The 20,766-nt window shown below is 32.7% G+C and overlaps 2 protein-coding genes and 1 non-coding gene across 10 annotated transcripts; all 3 read left to right on the top strand.

The window, feature by feature from the left end:
• Positions 1–493: 493 nt before the first annotated feature.
• On the top strand, positions 494–19,973 carry LOC111210495 (putative nuclease HARBI1). Of its 8 annotated transcripts, XM_048748506.1 has the most exons (4): positions 494–12,231; positions 12,423–12,617; positions 12,703–12,840; positions 12,921–19,973. In XM_048748506.1, the coding sequence occupies exon 4, from the start codon at positions 15,031–15,033 to the stop codon at positions 16,294–16,296; it is 1,266 nt and encodes a 421-aa protein (XP_048604463.1). In that variant the 5' UTR covers positions 494–12,231; positions 12,423–12,617; positions 12,703–12,840; positions 12,921–15,030; the 3' UTR covers positions 16,297–19,973. The 8 variants fall into 8 exon arrangements, with proteins under 8 accessions (XP_048604463.1, XP_048604461.1, XP_048604460.1 ...); XM_048748504.1 differs by having other exon boundaries at positions 12,703–19,973; XM_048748503.1 differs by having other exon boundaries at positions 494–12,617.
• On the top strand, positions 13,435–14,431 carry LOC106423980 (glutathione S-transferase T3-like). The gene is made up of 2 exons (XM_013864724.1): positions 13,435–14,209; positions 14,361–14,431. Exons 1-2 carry the CDS (start codon positions 13,435–13,437, stop codon positions 14,429–14,431), a joined length of 846 nt encoding a protein of 281 aa, XP_013720178.1.
• On the top strand, positions 16,675–16,757 carry TRNAL-UAA. The gene has a single exon. It is a non-coding gene; the product is annotated as a tRNA-Leu (tRNA).
• Positions 19,974–20,766: the final 793 nt, after the last annotated feature.

Raw genomic sequence — 20,766 nt, 5'->3', positions numbered from 1 at the left:
AATCGCTAGTTTCTTGAAAAATGGAGACAACAAAGCCTCCAAACCACTTTGAACATCATTATATGTTATTTCAGGATGCAACTATGCATTAAAAAAATATTGTCATATTTTTTAAAATTTTCTCAAAATCTAGGTGTTAACCCCTACGAAAATATTGAGTTTTTGGTAAATGCTTTATATAATGAAGCCTAAAATTTTAGTGTTGTTTTAAAATTTCTAACCATGTTCTACATTTGTCTTAATGTATGTTAAACTCTCTTTCATGGTATATGAGAATCGTTATAATTTGTTTATCGATTAATTTAGTAAAACTTCATAATACTCTCAAAATCGGTAGAATATTTAACTATAAAATCATTATTTTCTTGAAAAACGGAGACAACAAAGGCTCCAAACCTCTTTAAACATCATTATATATTATTTCATGATGCAAATATGCGTTAAAACAATATTGTCATATTTTTAAAAAATTTCTCGAAATCTATGTGTTAACCCCTACAAAAATATTGAGTTTTTAGTAAATGCTTTATATATTGAAACTTATAATCTTTACTGTTGGTTTAAACTCTCTTTCATGGTATATGAAAATCGTTATAATCTTTTTATCGATTAATTTAGTAAAACTTCATAATACTTTGAACATCATTATATGTTAGTGCATGATGACACTGACCTTGACACTGTTTACACTCGTGGCAGATGACTTTTCTTTGCTGATAGGTTTTAATACAATTTTTTTTCCCTGATACAAACTTTTCACAAGTGTTTCATCCGGGGTTCTGATTGCATAGACAGTCATGAACCGGCTGTGATACTTCTTCCCTAGTACCGTACCTATGTGAGCTCTAAGCTTAGGTCCATCAGAGCTATCTATGGTGGTGGTTTCCAAGTTGATGAACACGTCTATTGAGCCATTTTTCCCAGAAAGAGTGTTCCGAACTCTTTGCATTTTGGGAGCTTGTGGCACTGACCTGATGTAAACAGACAGGAACATGAAAGGACCAAACTTTAAGTATTATATTTAGATAATGGGCTACATCTATGTCGCAATGGATAGGACGAAGGAAACTATTGCAAAGAGTTTCAAATGGAAGAAAGAGAAATATGAAAAAGTCTTCGAGATGGTTGACGGCGCTGGGTCTTTGAGTTGTAGCTAACAAGTTTGCGGTTATGAAAATATTCATGAAATAACCTGAAAAAGTGGTTTAGTGAACAGATCTTGTGCAGTTTTTATATGGTGTATAAGATCTTATGGATGAGAATCAGAGTTTTGGTATTGACATTAAATGAAAGAAGAATGACTTCAACTTATTTCAGAGACAAGGTTTTTGCAAGAGTCATGAAGATAATGGAAATTAGAGTTGAACAACTAATGATTAATCTTAATTTTGTTCATATTCGAGTATTTTTCATCAACTATTTTATATATATATATGTAAACTAATTTTAAGAACTATTATCTTTAGTTCTAAGAGATTTAATATTATAAAAGATTGAAACGAAGATTAAACATATATTTCTTTATATATGTTCTTTTTCATAAATAAGTGATGACCTTGTAACTATACCACACAAACAAATCATTTTAAAATAAAATATTCATTTTAGAAGAAAAGGTTTATCTAAATATTTTTGGTTCCACGCTGTTTTCACATATGAAAAATAATAATTTTTAATCAACATTGTTTGCTAAATCAATAAAACTGCAAACTAAAAAAATATGTATTGAAACTAATCTTGAAAAGGTCTAAACGGTTGAAAGATGGCTTTTCTTCGGTGATACCTTTTAACAATCATATTTCCTCGATACATACTTTCTAGAATTTCTGAATCCAGAGACTAGAGTGCACAAATAGTCAATTGTAGTTGTGATACTTCCCTTGTCTATCATCGATGTTAGCTCTAATGTTAGTTGCATTGACACTATCTATTGTAGTGGACTCCAAATCGATGAAGACATCTACTCCTCTTCCATTTATCTCATCTTGTCAGAACTTTTGGTAGCTTGGGAAATTCCACCATGCCTTCGTCCCCATTGGTAAGACAATCCATCTTCATCAACCAAAGTCTTAGAGCTCGAGCTAGCATTGTCTTGTTTAACGAGTTCACCTAGAATATATTTTCATGTAACTATTAGGAAAGTTAACATTAGTGTATAAGTTATATTTCCTATTCAATTATGTAAAGAACTTGCTAGACAAGTTATGTATTTATATAAATAAGTTTATTGGCTAAGTTAATAAGATGAGAGAAACTATTATACTACTTAGGTTTCCTCCAAACTTGACAGTAAGCTTCGAGGCAAACAACCAGAGTAGCTATCGACTTCTTCTCTTCACTCGTTAAATCTTTTTCCCTTATTAGATTTTAAATTTAGTCAGGTTTACCAACCAGAGAATATCTCTCTACGTGCATCATCTCTGAGGCCTCTTTTCTAGTTTCAAGCAAGCTATGATCAAAAGAATATAATATTGAAAAAGCCATGAAATTTTGGTTAAAAAAATAGAAAATTATGATGGAAAAGTTGGTCTAAACCTCATAAAAAAAGAAAAAAAAAAGATAATAGCTGCTTAAGTTAAACTGGTTATTGATGTCATTAACATTAAAATTTAAGAAAAAGATTATAAAACATAGCATTCCATCGTAAAAGGGGCTCTTCCATAAACCATATCATTCCATCACTGCATCCTATCACTCAGGCAAAAGAGGCTCCTCTATAAACCATAGCACTTCATCGAAAACTCGGCATGGTGCATTAAGAAGTCGTACGTCAGCCACATCGTTTACCGCTAACATAAATTATATGTCCGTACCAAGTGTTAATTGCTTAATGAGATATAGATAATCCTTGTCCCCAGCAAGAATCAAGATATGCTTCTGCTCTCCGTGGGCTCTCAAGATTACGTCGCTGATTATTTTCATGTCCGCGATATCAGTATTTCTCATTACTTTTACTGAAAAAAAAGATAATAACACAATTAAAAACTAAAAAAGAAACTGAAAAATACTAAATTGGATTTTTTTCCTTTGTTGTTTCCGTAATCATCTACGATGAAATCATAACAATTAAGTGATCTCGGTTCACCTTCACACAACATGTTTCTGCTACTGAGTCGGTGGTATTCGATATCAGGAGGAAAGAATGTACTAATATCTGTAACCATCTCTACCTCCAATAGTGACAATTTTTCTTTCCGAGCTGTTTTCACATATCAAAAATAATAATTAATAATTTGTTTTGCAAATCAATAAACTGAAAAATATGTATTGAGATTTTAGCTTTCTCAATTGCGTTCTTCTTCTTTTCTTCTCAAAACAAATTATGAGAACAATAGATGTAGCTAATAAATTTATGGTTAAGAACAAGCTTTGTGCAGTTTTTGTATGATGTATAAGATCTTAGGATGAGAATCAATGGTTAATAATGGATGTAGCTAATAAACTTATGGTTAATAAACCAATGGAACTTGAGAAAAATTGTTTAGTGAACAAAGCTTGTGCAGTTTTTGTATGATGTATAAGATCTTAGGATGAGAATCAATGGTTTGGTATTACATTAAATGATAGAAGCATGACTTTAACTTATTTCAGAGACAAAGGTTTTTGCAAGAGTGATCAAGATAATGGAAATTAGAGTTGAACTATGTTCTTAGCTTTCAAAGACAAAGGTTTTTACTTTTCTTTTCATATTCGAGTATTTTTCATCAAATATTATCTATGCATTTAAACTGTTTTTAAGAACTATTATCTTTAGTTCTAAGAGACTAAATATTTTATAACATTGAATCGAAGATTAGACATATTCCTTATAGATGTTCTTATTCATAAATAAGTGATCGACCTTGTAATTCTACCACATAAACAAAAAAAAATTCAAATAAAATATTTATTCTTATAAGAAAATTTTTATCTAAATATTTTTGGATCCACACTGTTTTCACATATCATAAACAATAATTTTTAATCAACATTTTTCGCTAAATCAATAAAAATGCAAACTAAAAACATATGTATTGAAATTAACCTTGAAAAGGTCTACACGGTTGAAAATGGCTCTTATTCGGTGATACCTTTTAACAATTACATTTCCCTCATACAAAATTTCACTATAGTGCATAAATAGTCACGTTGCATCAGTGATACTTCCCTGGTACATCATCAATGTTAGGTCTAAGATTAGTTGCACTAGCACTATCTATAGTAGTTGTCTCCAAATCGATGAAGGCATGTACTACTCTCCCATTAATCTTCATCTTGTTAATGTCTTCTCCTTCTGTATCTGCTACTTGAATGATCTCTTGGTTTCATCATAGAGAAAATACATATCAAGGATGAAATAGTTTTAAAATGAAGTAGTGGGGCCAATTTGGCAAAGACTAAAAGTATTGGGGAAAGTTTAGAAATAGAATACGAGGAAAGCGTGTGGTATAAACACGACCAAATCTGTTCTGTCAATCTCCTCATGTCTTTCATTCATGCTCTTGACCTTATTAAGGTCGTTAGTTTCAATGTATGGAGGAAACATCTTAGATAATGTTTTAATGATTAGTAAGCAAAATGGTAGATATGCTTGTTTTAGACTTCTATAGAATAGTTTTAAAGATTTTAGTATGAAAAAAAAAACATCTCACTCACATAATGTTTCTCTCTTCTGACCCTATGTGCAGATTGGGCCGTATATAACATCGAGAGGAGGTGTTGTTGTAGCCGACGAACTTACTCCATACCTTGATGTTCCATCTTCCAAGAGTGCTACGGTATGTTTTGCTGCTAGCTGGCTTTGTACTTTTTACCTTCCTGCTGGCAATTCAGGGCTTTCTGGTTTCTTGATGTCCTCAGTTTCCAAGAGAAGTTTGCCATGCGTGTTAAGAGTTTCTTCTTCAGCGGCGGCATCGGCTTCATGCTTTTTGGGGCTAGGAGGTTCTTGAGAGATTTTGCTTGTTTCAACAGCAAAACAGGCTGCGCCTCTATCTATAAACAATCCAGGCCATTGAGGGCTTTCGGGGTTGTTGATGTCCAGAGTCGGAGTGACTAAGAGAAGATCGTAATCCATGGCATCCAATCGTCGAAGCATATCGGTGTAGTAGCCGGCACCTATGAACTGATCTGCGAACAGGACCAAACTAGCTTCATAACTCCAGTTCTGAGGAGAGTCCCTTACCCATAAATACATGTCATTTAACATTCTGAGGTATCATGCTTGATACGTCTCGAGGTTTTATCCCCTGGAAAAAGGAAAAAAATTGAATAAATAAATATTGTCAAATGCAAGTGAGATTAATACATATAAAAAAGAAAAAAAAGAGTGGAAATGATCACCTCCGGGGAGAAAGTAGATGCTGGAAGCCCACGCCTTGTCACCACCCAGTAAGGCAGACCCTTTCTTGTCATCATCATCATCAATGGAAACTTTATTTGATCTTTTGTTTATTTACTTGTACAATGTCTCACAAGCTTTGATATGTAACTAGAGAAAGATTCAAAGCTCTGTAGACTTTTTAGCTCAACACAATCATTTGCTCATCCTATTTTAAAAACAATAATGAAATGGTTTATCTTCTCTTTATACACACAACAGTTGATCTCTACTTATATCTTTCTGATGTTGATGCTGGAAACTTATGATAGTTCAAAAGGTCTTTTCCAGTTGATGAATTCCATATTCACTATCATTAATAATACAAAAATAAATCCATCTCTGAGATTGATCAAGTTTGGATTCTTTAGTTCCAAAGTGTCCCAAAGACTGAAACATGTGGTTTTAGAGTGTTAGTTGCCAGAGCCAAAGCCACGAGGACCTGGCTTGCTTGATGCAGACTCCACAAACTTCTTCAAACATAGGAGGAGTAACCGATCCAAAATGCAAGAACTTGATGAAGCCACCCGATTACTTAATGTCTTTCCCAACTCCTCAAGGACTTGTCAACCAAGAAGAGACATGGAATATGGGTTTGGATACTAGCAACGACCATGCATGGGAAGAAACAATGGACAATAATGTCTCAGAGTTTGGTTATATTGCAGGAACAACAAGTGGTGGTTGTTTGGCTGATGTTCCTTGGGAACAAATTGCTGCAAGAATCACAGAGACTGGAATTAATTGGCCAAGTTGTGATGATAATACACCAATGGATTATCTTTTAAACCTTCCATTATTCAAATCTTAGTCCAAGACCCTCTTTTATCATCGGGTGAACTATTAATTGATTGATTGGTTGGTCATTTTGAATACATATATATAAATAATGAGTTATATTTTGCACTTCTTATTCAGAGTACACATGTCTCTGCACTATGATTTTAGTGGACGACACAGCTATGACAACACGATTGAGACTTATTCAAACATCCCAAAACTTGTTTACGAGTCCTATTCTAACGTTCTATGTGTCAAACCTTGACTTTTTGTGCATAAAAACAAGAAATCAACTGACCCTTTGACGTTTCATGATGATATGCTCAGTTTCCAAGTTCTCAAACTTGCAAATTCCCCCATCGTACTAACTACTAGTTTGTTTCGGTTTTATACTATAGTTGTAATGAGATAAACGCAAAATGTTGATATAACCGAGTTGGTCTAAGGCGCCAGATTAAGGTTCTGGTCCGAAAAGGATTGGGTTTCAAATTCAACTTTTGTACTTAATGGTTCAACATATTTGGGCTTTTAATGGCCATATTATAATGACTTAAAGATTAACAATGGCCCTGAAGGTTAGGCCCATCTGACTACTTTATCATAGTTTATATATTTATAAAAAAGGTTTATATTTATGGTTTTACCATTTGAGTACTCTATATTTTTGGTTTTATCTTCTTGCTATTCTATTTTGCGTCTTTACATTTATATTGTTTGTTTATCATGGTTTTACACTCTAGTCTAATATATGTTTTGGTACCTCCTCTTTCTAATTCTATAGATAAATGTCTGAAGTTTACTTTCACAAATTAAGTTTAACTTTTCACTTTCTAGTACAAAGAAAATAATTAAGGCATGGTGGATGAGAGGAATGTTAAAATAAGAAATTCATATAATGAGGTGATGATGTGTCTAGTCGGAGGTGGACCGAATTGAGAGACAATGGCAGCGAACGTATAATAGGGTTGTCATGAAAACAATTTTAATTGTCTAATGATGGGTAACGTTACAAGAAGTCTTTTACTATTCTGAAAACAATTACATTTCTTATAGATTTTTAAAAGTGTAAGTAAACACTGAACTTCTGGAAATTATGTGTTCTCTAAATTTCTAAATTCTTGTAATTGTTATCATCCTCAAAATGAAGAAAAAAAGGAAAAACATAAAGAAAACATAAAGAAGATATAAGAAAATATAAAGAAAACAAATCATGTTAACCTAGCTACGGTGGCAGAGGTTCAACGTTCGTTAAACAATACATTCCTAGCTCGACCTCTCACAAAAAAAGTAGTTCATTGCCCTATGGGATTCAGATAATGCAAGATTACCTGACGGGTATGACATCAAAAATCTTAAAGGATCTATTGAGTCGGCGCTGAAGAAACATTTTGATAGATTTTATTTGAAAGAGATAGCTGCCTTTGCTCTATGAGTCAGTCTTTCTCTAAACAAGCTGTTTTCTGGCCTATACGGAAAGAGTTTTCGAAAAGAATATAGAAATGTTTTGCATTCCCCTAGGTAACGTTCTGATAATAGTGAATCCAAATTCACGTTATAAAAAAATATAGAAATGTTTTACATCTAACAGTATTAGTGTTAGTTTTTTAATACAGTTTTTCAAGAAAAAAATATTAAAAAATAAGAAAACGTTAAGCAAAAAATATGAAAATTTGAAGAAAAAGGTGTCGATAACAATTACATGCTGAAATACAATATGACAACAATAATTGCATATTAGTTTTAATGTTTCCGAAATTTGTGAACGTGTGAAATATTTCTAAATGTATTCTATTAGTGTGTTTTGTCATTTCATTATTTATGTCATCAATAATTTTAGTTAATAATCTAAAAGAATCTTATAGAATAAGATGTCGACAACAATTATATGTTGAAGTACAAACAACAATAACCAATGCATGTTATTATTATTATTTTTGAAATGTTTCTTTGTGTTAAGTAAGTATAGTTAGTTTATTTTGTTATTTTATTATTTGTGTCATCAATATTTTTAGTTAATAATTTTTAGGAATCTACTAGAATAATATGTCGACAACAATTACATGTTATCAATAATTTCAGTTAATTATTTTAAATAATCTAATAGAATAAGATGTTGAGAACAATTACATGTTGAAGTACAAAATGACAACAATAATTACATGTTGAAGTACAAAATGAAAGCAATATAACAAAAATTTACACATTAAAAAGAAAAGTATTTCTAGTTTCAAGCAAAAGCTATGATTAATAAATATAATATTTGAAAATGGCCATGAAAATTTTGGTATAAAATTGGTAATGATAATGACCGAAGGGGTCAAAACCTCATAAACACACAGAAATAGATATTTAGCTGCATAAGTTTAAACTGGTTACTGAAATCATATCTTAACATACACAGATTTAAGAAACATTAAATTAGCACACATAACAGGCATACGTCACACCCGCCTAGCTATTCCGATGTGTAGGAGGTCCTCCCTCTAACATAGTCAGAGTAGCACGGTTTCTAGTAGTCCTTCGCCAAACTGCTAGTGGTGGATTAAGAAGTCGGATGTCAAACTCATCATTCAAGGCTAGCACAAAATTTGTGCTTGGAAATTGCTGCATGATATACAGAAAATCCATGTCCCCGGCAATGAGCAAAACTTGTTTTTTTTTTTCATGAGAATTTTCATGAGTATCTGGATGTGTATCTGTAAGTCTGCGACATATGTATTTCTCATAACTTTTTCTGAAAAAACAAGAAAAAAAACAAAGAACTAGATTAACAGAATTGAAAAACTAAAAAGGCAACTTAAAAATACTAAAATGATTTTTTCCTACCGTAACTCTTAGTGGGATCATTCACGACAAATTCATAACATCCAGCAGATTTCAAAGCACCTTGGCACCTAAGAGTTTCTCTCTTGATTTTGTAGTATGTGATACCGTAGGATTCGATATCACGTAGGTTTTGGGATCATAAGCAGTAAACTCCTCCACTTGATATCTTAAGCAGTAAAAGAGTTGCGTGATATTCATGAGGCGGAGAGTAAATTGCATAAGGGCCAAAAGTGTAAATGCTGAAAACTTGGTGATCTTGTTTGGCCTCATTCCACAGTCGCGCATGACCTTCCTAGCAAAAGAGACAATATGTATTCCCATCTGATTATAAGAGATCCGTTAGAGGTAAAGGATCTCAAACGTTTAGATTCTTCTTGCCTACTATATTTCTACTTCATGTTGTTTAGATTTGTTGCTGTTATCTCAATAGCACATGCTTTTTTTTTAGTTGGCGACCTGAATAAATTTGTTTTATCTGGTGAGTAATTTAACCAAATTTCCAGCCAATCTATCTAGAAGAGAGGGGAATTTTGATGGCTTTAGGTCCTTTACGATCTAAATGGTTTAGTGAACATATTTTGTGCAGTTTTTTCTTGTGTATATGATCTTAGTGATGCGAATCAGGGTTTTGATATTGACATTAAATGAAAGAAAAATGACGTTAACTGACTTCAGCCAAAGGTTTTTGCGAGAGAGATGGAGATAAAATAGTTTAAAAGTCTTTTATATCTAAAAGTAGCATTAGTGTTAGTTTATTCAAGGCGGATTCTAAAGAAATTTTTATTTGAAAATTAGGAAAAAGTTGTGCAAAAACATATGAAAATTTTGAAGAAAATGTGAAAACCTTTGACAAAAAATGTGAGAGATAGTCTTCTCTCCACTTGTCAAATTTATGGTGGCTAATTGTGTTTTTAATATCTAAATTTAATCACATAACTTATGTGAAAATAGTTGAGGGAGCTGAACCAAGACTATAGCAATGACGGTTTTTTTTCAATTGAATTTTTAGTTTTCTCAATTGTCTTTTTTCTCCTTTTAATTAGAAAAATGAGAACAACACACATATTATCAATTATCGAAGTGTTTGAGTCAATACTCTAAGATAAGAAGGACATATTGATCATTCCAGGAGATGATGATTAACTAAATTGTTTGCGTAGTACAGTGATTAAGAGTTAAATATTATGCTAGATTATCCAAAAAAAATCGAATAGACAATTTTCTTTTAAGCAAGAGTAACTTGGCTTTGGACATCTTAAGAGGCCCCATGAAACTCTTCTGATAATAATAGAAGGAGAACAACCTTTTGTTATTTATGTTTTGAAATTATTGTGTTTTTTTTTTCATTTCATTATTTGTGTAATTGATAATTTCTTTTAATAATTTTAAAGAGTCTAATAGAATAAGATGTCGAGAACAGTTACATGTTGAAATACAAAATGACAACAACAATTACATATTAATTTTAATGTTTTCGAAATATGTGTATGTGTGAAATATTTATAAATATATTATACTAGTGTGTTTTGTCATTTAATTGTTTATGTCATCAATAATTTTAGTTAATAATTTTAAGGAATTTTATAGAAAAAGATCATTTTAAGGTATATTATAGAAAAAGATGTTGACAACAATTACATGTTGAAGTCAACAATAACCATTACATGTTAGTTTTAATGTTTTTGAAATGTGTGGTTGTGAGAAATAAGTATTTATTAGTTTATTTTGTCATTTTATCATTTATGTAATTGATATTTTTAGTTAATAATTTTAAGAAAATCTAATAGAATAAAGTGAATAAGATGAATAAGATGTAATTTTAAAGAATCTAATAGAATAAGATGTCGACAACAATTACATGTTAAAGTACAAAACGCCAACAACAATTACATGTTATTTTTAATGTTTTTGAAATGTGTGTTTGTGTGAAATATTTTTAAAGCTATATTATTAGTTTGTTTTATTATTTCAGTATTTGTGTCATCAATAATTCAGTTAATAAAAAATCTAATAGAGTAATATGTCGACAACATTTACATGTTGAAGTACAAACGAAAAATAACAATTATGTGTTAATTTTAAAGTTTTTGAATGTGTGTCTGTGGGAAATATTTCTAATATAAAATATTATATTAGTGTGTTTTGTCATTTTATTATTTGTATCAACAATAGTTTCAGCTAATAATTTTAAACATTCTAATAAAATAAGATGTAGACAATATTACATGTTGAAGAACAAACGACTACAACAATTGTATGTTAAGTGTTTTTGAAATTTGTGTATGTGTGAGATATTTTTTAAATTATTTTATTAGTGTGTTTTGTCAGTTAATTATTTAATATGTTTATAGTATGTATTTAACTAAATGAACTTAAATAAGGTTAAAAACATAAATAAGGTTGAATGATTTATTCATAAATGCATTTGTTTATTGTATAAGGTTGGATGATTATTCATAAGTAAAGTAACATAATATTTTTTTGGTATACATTTGTATTTTAGGTAATAAAGGTTAAATATACTATTTATGCTTAATTTAAATTAAAGGAAGTGGCAATGATGTAAATACTATCAAAAATCAAGGAAAAATTTAAAATATACTTCAGCTTTAATAGTATAGATGAAATGTGTGAAATATTTTTAAAAGTAATTTGTTTTTTTTGTGTTTTATCATTTCATTATTTGTTTCTTAGTGATTTCAGTTAATAATTTCAAATCATTTAACAGAATAGGATGTAGACAACAATTATATTTTGAAGTACAAAACGACAACAAAAGTTACTTGTTAATTTTAATGTTTTCTAAACGTGTGTATGTGTAAAATAATTGTAAAACTAATTTATTATTATGTTTTGTTTGGAGCCTTTTCTCGATCAAATATACAACCAATAGGTCCAGAGAAAGTTGAGTGGTATAAATGTCAGATAACACTAAGACCATGCGCATCAGGAGCTCATGAGGGGGTCGTGGGCTCGAGTTCTTAGGCCCGTTTGATTTAAAAAAAAGGAAAAATGGGTTTTAATCGTTGAACCGGGCCTTACGCTTGAACCCGTAAGAGGCGGGTTCAAGCCACGCGTCGGGCGGTGAGTGGCTTCTCCATTCCGCGTCGAAGAGGAAGAAAGGAGGGGATACGCGTGAACCAGTTCATTTCTCTCATCAGTGAAAAAAGCTAGGGTTTTTTCTCTCCGAGGCGATAATCGACGCCGTGGCTTCTCCGTCGTTATTTCTCCATCAAATCGAATCCGCTTTCTCTTCTCCACACTCTTAGGTCAGTATTGTGTAGATTGACGGTGTGGTAGCGTAGATTTTATGTGCGATAGGGATTTCCGATGGGGTGATTTTAAATCGATTTGGGGATTTTATTTTTTAGGGTTTTTAATCGTTATGGGAGTTCGATTGAGGGTTCAGTTACTCATATTCTTCCCTAATTATGTGCTAATAATTTGATTTCTGTCACAGATGGATCCGGCAGAGGAGAGAAGACATTCAAAGAGGCAACAGGATCACATAAACATGCTAGGGTTCGTCAGCGATTCAGAGTACGGGATTCCCAAAAGGTGTCCATGTGGTGGGAGAATCATCGATGAGGTACGCCGGAAGGACGAGTACGACTCTCTTCCGGGGAAGCGGTTCTTCACATGCAAGAACTACGAGGTAAGTTTGATCTTAAACGCTTTGATTATCGTTTATGGGTTTGCAAATTGTAGAGTGTCTGATATTTGTTTTTGGTGTAACCAAGGCTGATGGATTCCACTATCGTCAGCCTTGGGTGATAGGTGTGCAGGAGGAGATCGAAAGGTTGACTAAGCGGGTGGTGGAGGCTGAAGAAGTGATGTTGGGGTCGTCGAATCTCTGTAAACTGATCGACAGACTGGAGGTTAGTGATAACACATTTTCAATACTTGTGTGGTATGTTTTGCGTGACTAACACTTTTTGTTTGATGTTTACATGTCCAGGATCAGGTTAAAATGCTCTCTGAGCAGGTAGATGACCTCACCGTTCAGGTTGCTACGTTGGAGAAGGTCTGCTTCGAATGAAACCGAAGGTAAGACTGAACCCCACTTTAGATGTAGTTCGAAAATGGCTGTTACAAATTGTTGATTGGTATAACCAGTTTAGCAATTTAATAAGTTAACTAAAAGTGATGAAAGCTTAAATGATAACTACTACAATAACTACAACTCCAACTAGAACTCTAACTACAACTTTTAAAAATCTGTAATTAATTTTTTGTTGGTTGTTGGTTGCTGTGAACTCTCAATAGATTGTACTTAGGTGTAGTTAATATTTTCCAGTGAGTTGATGTGTATTCACTGCGGTTTGTGAAGTACTTGTGGTAGGTAGAGTTTGATTAATTCTTCTGTTTTAGTTAATTATCTCAAATGAAAGCAAAAACTAGTTTATAAAACATAGCAAATCCACAACTAAAAACACACAAACATTGAAACAACAAACCAAACCCAAAAGAAAATGGATCCTTTCTCCTACAACTCTCCCGGGTTTGTGAACCTTTTAGCTTCGCAGAGCAGTCCCCCACAGGACGTGGACTCTGCTGAGGCAGTTGGTAACGCACCCGGGTTAGTTAAACCTGCAGAAAGAAGAAAGTGGGTTGTCAAAGAAGACCTTGTGCTCATTAGCGCTTGGTTGAACACGAGCAAGGATCCCATAGTCGCTAATGAGCAGAAGGCAGGGGCGTTTTGGAAGAGGATAGAGGAGTATTTTAACTCAAGCCCTCAGCTCATTGGCGCCGTTCCTAGAGAATGGAGTCAATGTAAGCAGAGGTGGGGAAGGGTGAATGAGCAGGTGTGCAAGTTCGTTGGTTGCCATGAAGCCGCTTTGAAGGAGCAGACCAGCGGGCAAAATGAGAATGATGTCATGAAAGCTGCACATGACATCTTCTTCAATGACTTTAATGTCAAGTTCGCACTTGAACATTGCTGGAGGGAGCTGAGATTTGATCAGAAATGGAGGTCACACGCGTTGTCGAAAGTTGGTGGAAAGGAGAAGAGGAAGGAAGCATGTCCGGAGGTGGTGGGTGACGATGAAGAGGTGAGGCCTCCTGGTGTAAAGGCGAGCAAAGCAGCCAAGCGCAAGAAACACGGGAATGAAGCAGCTTATGATCAAATAGAAACCATGCTAGCTCTGAAAAATAACATTTCTAAACAAAAGATCCTTGATCGTCTCATTGGCAAAAATGAGGAGACTCTTTCTGATCAAGAAAAATCCCTTAAGTTTAAACTAATTGGTGAAATGCTTTGAGTTGGTTAGTGCCTTGTATTGGTGCTTTGTTTATGTTGATTTGCTTAGCGTGATCGGATGGAATGTTTACGTTGCTTAGCTTAACTTGAATCGATGCTTAAAATGAAATATTGATTGGGTTTTATTTTCTTTCGCAGGTCAGAGAGTGCAGGTCACGGGTTGGAGTGAAGGTGTTGGAGTTGATCAGTCGGTAAAGTTTGAAGCCTAGTTTTTTTTTTTAATGTTGCGGGTAGTTGGACTGTAGTCCATCTTTGGTCACGGGAAAGTGTAGTGTTTTGTTTCTTGCTACACTTTTTTCATTCACGGATTGACTTAGTATGTTTTGTGTCAGTCACAACTTGATTCACGGATTATGTATTATCGTTTCAAACTCTCTATATATGTTTGCATTGTATCATTATATGAAATAGCACTTCTCTCACTTATTACTCTCTATCAAGTTGATTCTCTTATAGCACTTCTCTTTGTATTGACTGAGATAAGAATGTTTAGTTGTAAATGGTAAAAAGTCGAGATCATTCAACTGATTCCCATTTAGTACCAGTTCTGAAGGAAGCCGACACATTCAAGTGATTCCCATCTCGCTGCAAGCCGACACATTCAAGTGATTCCCACAACAAGGTATAATATACAACTTAGTAAAGATTATGAAAATAAAAGATTATGAAAATAAAAGATTATAGAGTAATAATGATAGAGTAATGTATAAAATAGATTATAGAGTAATAATGCTAGAGTAATGTATTAATTATGACAACTTTTATTATTAATAAGAAAACTTTTGTCATGTTAGGAAAATAAACACCAATGTCTTCCTCATCAAGTGATGAAGTTGATGAAGCTTTAGAAGAAATTGTCGACCAAGTAGTTGATAATTTCTTCGACTCAGTGATTCATGCTCATCCCAACAAGCCGACGAGAAGAGCTTATATCGAAAGACATCGGGAACAAGGACACAATCAACTATGGAACGATTATTTCACGGAAAATCCTACATACCCACCGGAAATGTTTAGGAGGCGTTTTCGAATGAACAAGCCATTGTTCCTTCGCATTGTCGAACGTCTAACTAATGAAGTTCCATACTTTCAGCAAAGACGAAATGCTTGCGGAAGGAACGGGCTTTCTGCACTTCAAAAGTGTACGGCAGCTATACGTATGCTGGCATATGGTCAATCGGGAGATACATATGACGAATATCTCCGACTTGGTGACAGTACATCACGTTTATGTTTAGAAAATTTCACTAATGCAATAATTGATTTGTTTGGAGATGAGTATCTACGAAGCCCTACACCTGAGGATCTTCAACGATTACTCGATGTCGGAGAGGTACGCGGGTTTCCAGGGATGATAGGCAGCATCGATTGTATGCATTGGGAGTGGAAAAACTGCCCAACAGCTTGGAAAGGTCAGTACACACGTGGTTCAGGAAAGCCGACAATTGTCTTAGAAGCCGTGGCATCACAGGATCTTTGGATATGGCACGCTTTTTTCGGATTACCAGGTACCCTCAACGATATCAATGTTCTTGATCGGTCACCAGTTTTTGATGACATCTTACAAGGTCGAGCACCTAAAGTGAAGTTCAAGGTCAACAACCACACTTATCGTATGGCCTACTACCTTACGGACGGAATTTATCCAAAATGGGCAACATTTATCCAATCCATCCCACTTCCTCAAGGTCCTAAAGCTGAGCTATTTGCTGAACGTCAAGAATCCACCAGAAAAGATGTCGAACGGGCTTTTGGAGTATTGCAATCGAGGTTTGCAATTGTTAAAAACCCAGCTCTACTATGGGACAAGGAAAAGATAGGAAAGATTATGAGAACTTGTGTCATATTGCACAATATGATAGTAGAGAACGAACGACACGGATACGCTCAAATTGATACATCTGAGTTCGAGTCAGGAGAGTCAAGCAGAAGTTCGAGGGTGCAACGGAGAGAAAGTATTCATGGCGGTGATATGTTAGGCATTCGCAGAGAAGTCCGAGATAAAGAGAAGCATGATCGTTTGAAAGCGGATTTAATGGAAAATATATGGCAAAAGTTTGGTAATGAAGATTAATAATGTTTTTATGTTCTTCTATTTCTCAATTTATGTAATCTACTCTTATGTATTGAATAAAAAGTTTTAAAATATTTATAATATATTTTAATATTTTATTTATGTATTCTCAATAATTTGAAATTTTCTTTTTTTTTATTTATATTATTATTTTATTCCTATGAACTCCTTCTTCGGGTTCACTAATGCAGAAAACAACAAATACAGGTTCATAACTATTTATGGCCCCACAAAAAAATATTAAAAAAATTGGGTGAACCCCAAAGGGGGGTTCACCAATGCTCATGCTCTAAGGCCCAAATAAAGGAAATAGCATAGTTAGATGGTTTACATTGATTTAAATGATTCAAACAATAAATTATAACATTTAATCAGCTAGCAGGTTTGCCCGAGTGGTTAAGGGGGAAGACTTAAGTTCTTCTGCACATAAGTGCGCGTGGGTTCGAACCCCACAGCCTGCAAATCTTTTAGTTTTGAATTTGTAATGTCCAGTTGAGCAATTTAGATCCCAATTACGCTAATATATACTTTTGAAATATGAAGGAATTCTGTGTAGATTAAAATGTATATTCTCTGACAGTTTAGTCATGTCTTTAGTTATGTTGCAGATAATATCATACAATTGGATTTATTATACTATTGGTTGTATGATATAGTTGATGTCCATACTTTATACAGTGTGATAATTTCATACAAATAAATTGGAAACAAAAACTTTTCTCATGAAGTAAACGATAATCTATTGCCTTTGAGGAATTTGAAAAAAAATCCCTTTAAAACACAACGTTCTTCTTTGCTATAAGCCTATAAATATTCATATATTCAACACCAGTGGTGGATCTAGAAACTTTTTAGCTGGATGCACAATATTATAAATATATACTATAATTTAAATATTCATTTTATATATATAATAATGTATATTATCTAAATAATAACTACATATCCATTTTGAAGTGCTATTTTATATTTGTGTTACTCATTTTTTGTTCACGAGAAAAAATACTTAGTTGTTTTAGAAAAAAATTTCAAAAGACTCTAGTATTAAAAATGAATAAAGGTATGAACTAGAAGAAAAAGAAAAAAACAAAGAAAATCATGCATAACAAAATAAATGAACAAAGAAAACAGATCATGCATAACAAAAAAAAAAAGAACAAAGAAAACAGATTACGTGGAAATCGTGCACACTGAGATATTTTATATCACATGATGAAGGCTGCAGCAAGCGAATCCCTTATCGCTAGCAAATGTATCAACTAAACTAGAGCTCAAAGAAGTGATCGAATTGCTTCTGAGTAATCATGAGTTTTTGAAGACAAATCAAAGAGCCTCTAAAGAGGCATATGAATCTCTTTTTTTTTTTTAACACTGAGGCATATGAATCTCTATCAATTAAAAATATTCTCAATTTCCATGTTTTTAGAATGAAATATTTTATTAGCGTGGCTAATCGACAAATGAAATATGTGGACATTTATAGCAATTGAAGCTCTCAACAAGTATATATTTCCAGAACTCTTCTCTTTTCTTCTTAAAAAGCTTTCTTATTTGTTTGAATATATTGTGTACTTTCAACCTTTGATTATAAACATTTGACATAGTAAGCGAATGCGCGGATGTGAAAAGAAACTGATTATGGATAAATCAGATCAGAACTTTATTATTAACTATTTTTGTTTAATTGCTTTAGAACTCAAGCGAAGCGCCTGTTGCCTAATGGATAAGGCGTTTGACTTCTAATCAAACCATTGTGGGTTACCGGGCGTATATTATTACTTATAATACTTCTATTGTTTCTATATTTAGAGTTTCTAATTTGCAAAACATTTGAAATTTATTAGTTATTACTCTGCTTCTTCCATTGGCTTTGAAATATCCATTTTGTAAGTTTTCTAACTATCCTATTAAATAATTAACTGTTCTGCAAGTAACTCTTCTGTATATATTTAAGCTATTCTACATTGTATATTTTCACAGCCAAACAATTTTAAAATATATCAAAATCATTACTATTTAGATCCACCAAACTCTGTCAGCATATTAAATTTACTAGATTCATCAGTACTAGTATTTAGGTCCACAGATTTCCATCAATTAATTGGAAAAAATGTTTCTTCGTAATTAATTTTGATTTATTTGTGACTTTTGTAAATGACTTTGCAATGTATAAGTGGGTTAGTCTTATGGAACTTGCTTCCCACTTTTTACTATATATGTCTGGTAAAATTCCTACACACAATAAATTTGCATAGGAACACTTAAGTTGTGCACATTGTTATTAGAGTTTTCTTGTTATTATATAGGAACAATTAAGTTGTGCGAACATGTAGTAAAAATTGGTTGTGAATGGTAAACACAAAAAGAAAATATAATGAAATGTGACAAATGAGATATAGGGAAAAATCATCTCATTCACTTCTTCTTATGATATTACTTTAATCTAGTAACTTCAAATTATCATAACCTATGAGCAATTTTAAGTTTTAAATAGCATAAATACTTTTTTTATATTTTAAAATTTTAATATGAATTTACTTAAGTTTCTCGTTTTCTTCCTTTTCCATATGTTCTTGAGTGGTCTAAGCTATTAAAAGGTAATCAATTAGATTCGATCCCGTGAAGTTAGAATTCTGTAAGATCTTACCCTAAATAAAGCATCCATATACAGTAGTACTTCTCAAGTGATAATAATGTGACCTGTAAATTTTAGATCCACCAAGAAGGTGGGGACCTTTATCTTGATTACCGATCTTAGTAACTAATGGATCAAAGATAAATATAATTTTTGTTTTTTCAAAAAATATAATTTTTGTTTTTAAAGTTCAATAAGAGAAAAATAGAAAATCAACTAGGTAATAAAATATAATTTTATGAGAAGTCCCAAAGAACAACAACAACGGAAATTAGTTGTTCTCTGTACTTGATTCTCCTCAATATCTGAGTTTTTAGCTCTGTCTGTTTTTCTTTTCCTAATGCATGCATAAGACTATGTTAAAAGGTTTATGCGGATACTATTTAACTTTCTCGACCGTATTAACATATTAAATTACGTTTTTTGTTCTTCAAAGGCTGTAATTATTTCGGTTAAATCATTTATCATGAACCCAATTGATTACCTTCTGGTTCTTAACATCCCCCTTTTATTACTATATGGAAAACTAAGAACCGTTAGTCTGGTCGAATAGTTTTTTTTATCTGAATAAAGATTTCAGTATATGTTTTCATAGGTGAAAATATTGATTTACTTCTCATAAAGTGGATTTTACTTCTCATAACCCATAAGTAACATTAAAAGACACCACATAGAGTATAAACACAAAGAACATTATAATATTTGGGTTATAGAAACGTGTCTTATTTTTCTTCCATATCGAAGACTTTTTATGAAGCTTGCTGACATAGTAAAATTTCATTAAGAAAAAGAGAGTATGATAAGTTGTTGTCCAACGAATCCTTTACAATGAATGTAACTACCAAATTCATTAAAATTTCTATTAAAAAATAACACCAGAAAAATTGTGATGTCTCATCTCTTTCAAGAGTTTAGGCTCAAAGCTTCCCTATTTCTTATACACTGTTGTTAGTTTTACAACTCATTCCTTATCACCAATCTGTTCAAACCCTATCTACTTTTAACATACAAAAAGATTTATTTCCTCTCCCCCTCTAGCTCTCTCTCTATCTCTCTCTCTCTGACACTGTTACACATCAACCATTTGTTGAGTAGCAATTAAATATGAGAGAGACAGATTTTGTGTAGAACTGAAAGTTAATAAAAGAATGTGGGGGTAAAGAAAGAAAAACGAGTACACAGTAGATTAGGACTATGAGACTTAGTTTTCAAACTTGTTCTTTGTTTTGGCTTTTTTGGTCATATCAGACTCTTTATATATAGATGGTCTACTTAGCTCTCTGTGGTGATTCTTAGCTTTCAAAGATAGCTTTTGGCTCACCCTATACTCTATGCAGGTTACTGCACATATACATGGTTATGGAATTGCCACTAGTGACAACTATTTTTCATATTAATTTACACACACACACAAATATGTATAAAGTAGATTTTGATGGTGTATATACGACAAAACAATAACTGAAAATCTTAGGACCAAGAATGGAGGCATAACCAAAGGAGAGGGGAACCACATTGTCTTTTATTGGAGTTTTTGGGGACCATTAGATTATTTTCACTCTTTCTCTTTCACATATTTTAAGCTTAACTTTGTCAAAAATAAGCACCCCCCACATATATTAATACATGAAATTACAAATATTTATGAGATCTCATAAATGTTCCTTCATTTTTCTTTTCAGTTACATTTATTTTCTACGTCCATAAAATCAGTCAATTACGACGGTGGTTTAAATGTTATTGCCCACAAGTAGATTTATGTAAATGTTAAAAAGTTCCAAGTTTAGAAGATCCGTTAAATAACATTAACCCAGACAGAATGTGATTTACCATTT

The sequence above is a fragment of the Brassica napus genome, chromosome C2, assembly GCF_020379485.1.
Source record: "Brassica napus cultivar Da-Ae chromosome C2, Da-Ae, whole genome shotgun sequence".
NCBI classification, from domain to species: domain Eukaryota; kingdom Viridiplantae; phylum Streptophyta; class Magnoliopsida; order Brassicales; family Brassicaceae; genus Brassica; species Brassica napus.
Note: the sequence above shows the minus strand (reverse complement) of the source record. Positions and strands in the feature narration are given on the sequence as shown.

Bases quoted from the DNA above. Each gene is read 5' to 3' on its own strand.
- LOC106423980 (XM_013864724.1), top strand. From the start codon at position 13,435: ATGGATCCTTTCTCCTACAACTCTCCCGGGTTTGTGAACCTTTTAGCT. The intron at 14,210-14,360 runs GTGAAATGCTTT...TTTCTTTCGCAG, and splicing joins CCTTAAGTTTAAACTAATTG to GTCAGAGAGTGCAGGTCACG.
- LOC111210495 (XM_048748506.1), top strand. From the start codon at position 15,031: ATGTCTTCCTCATCAAGTGATGAAGTTGATGAAGCTTTAGAAGAAATT.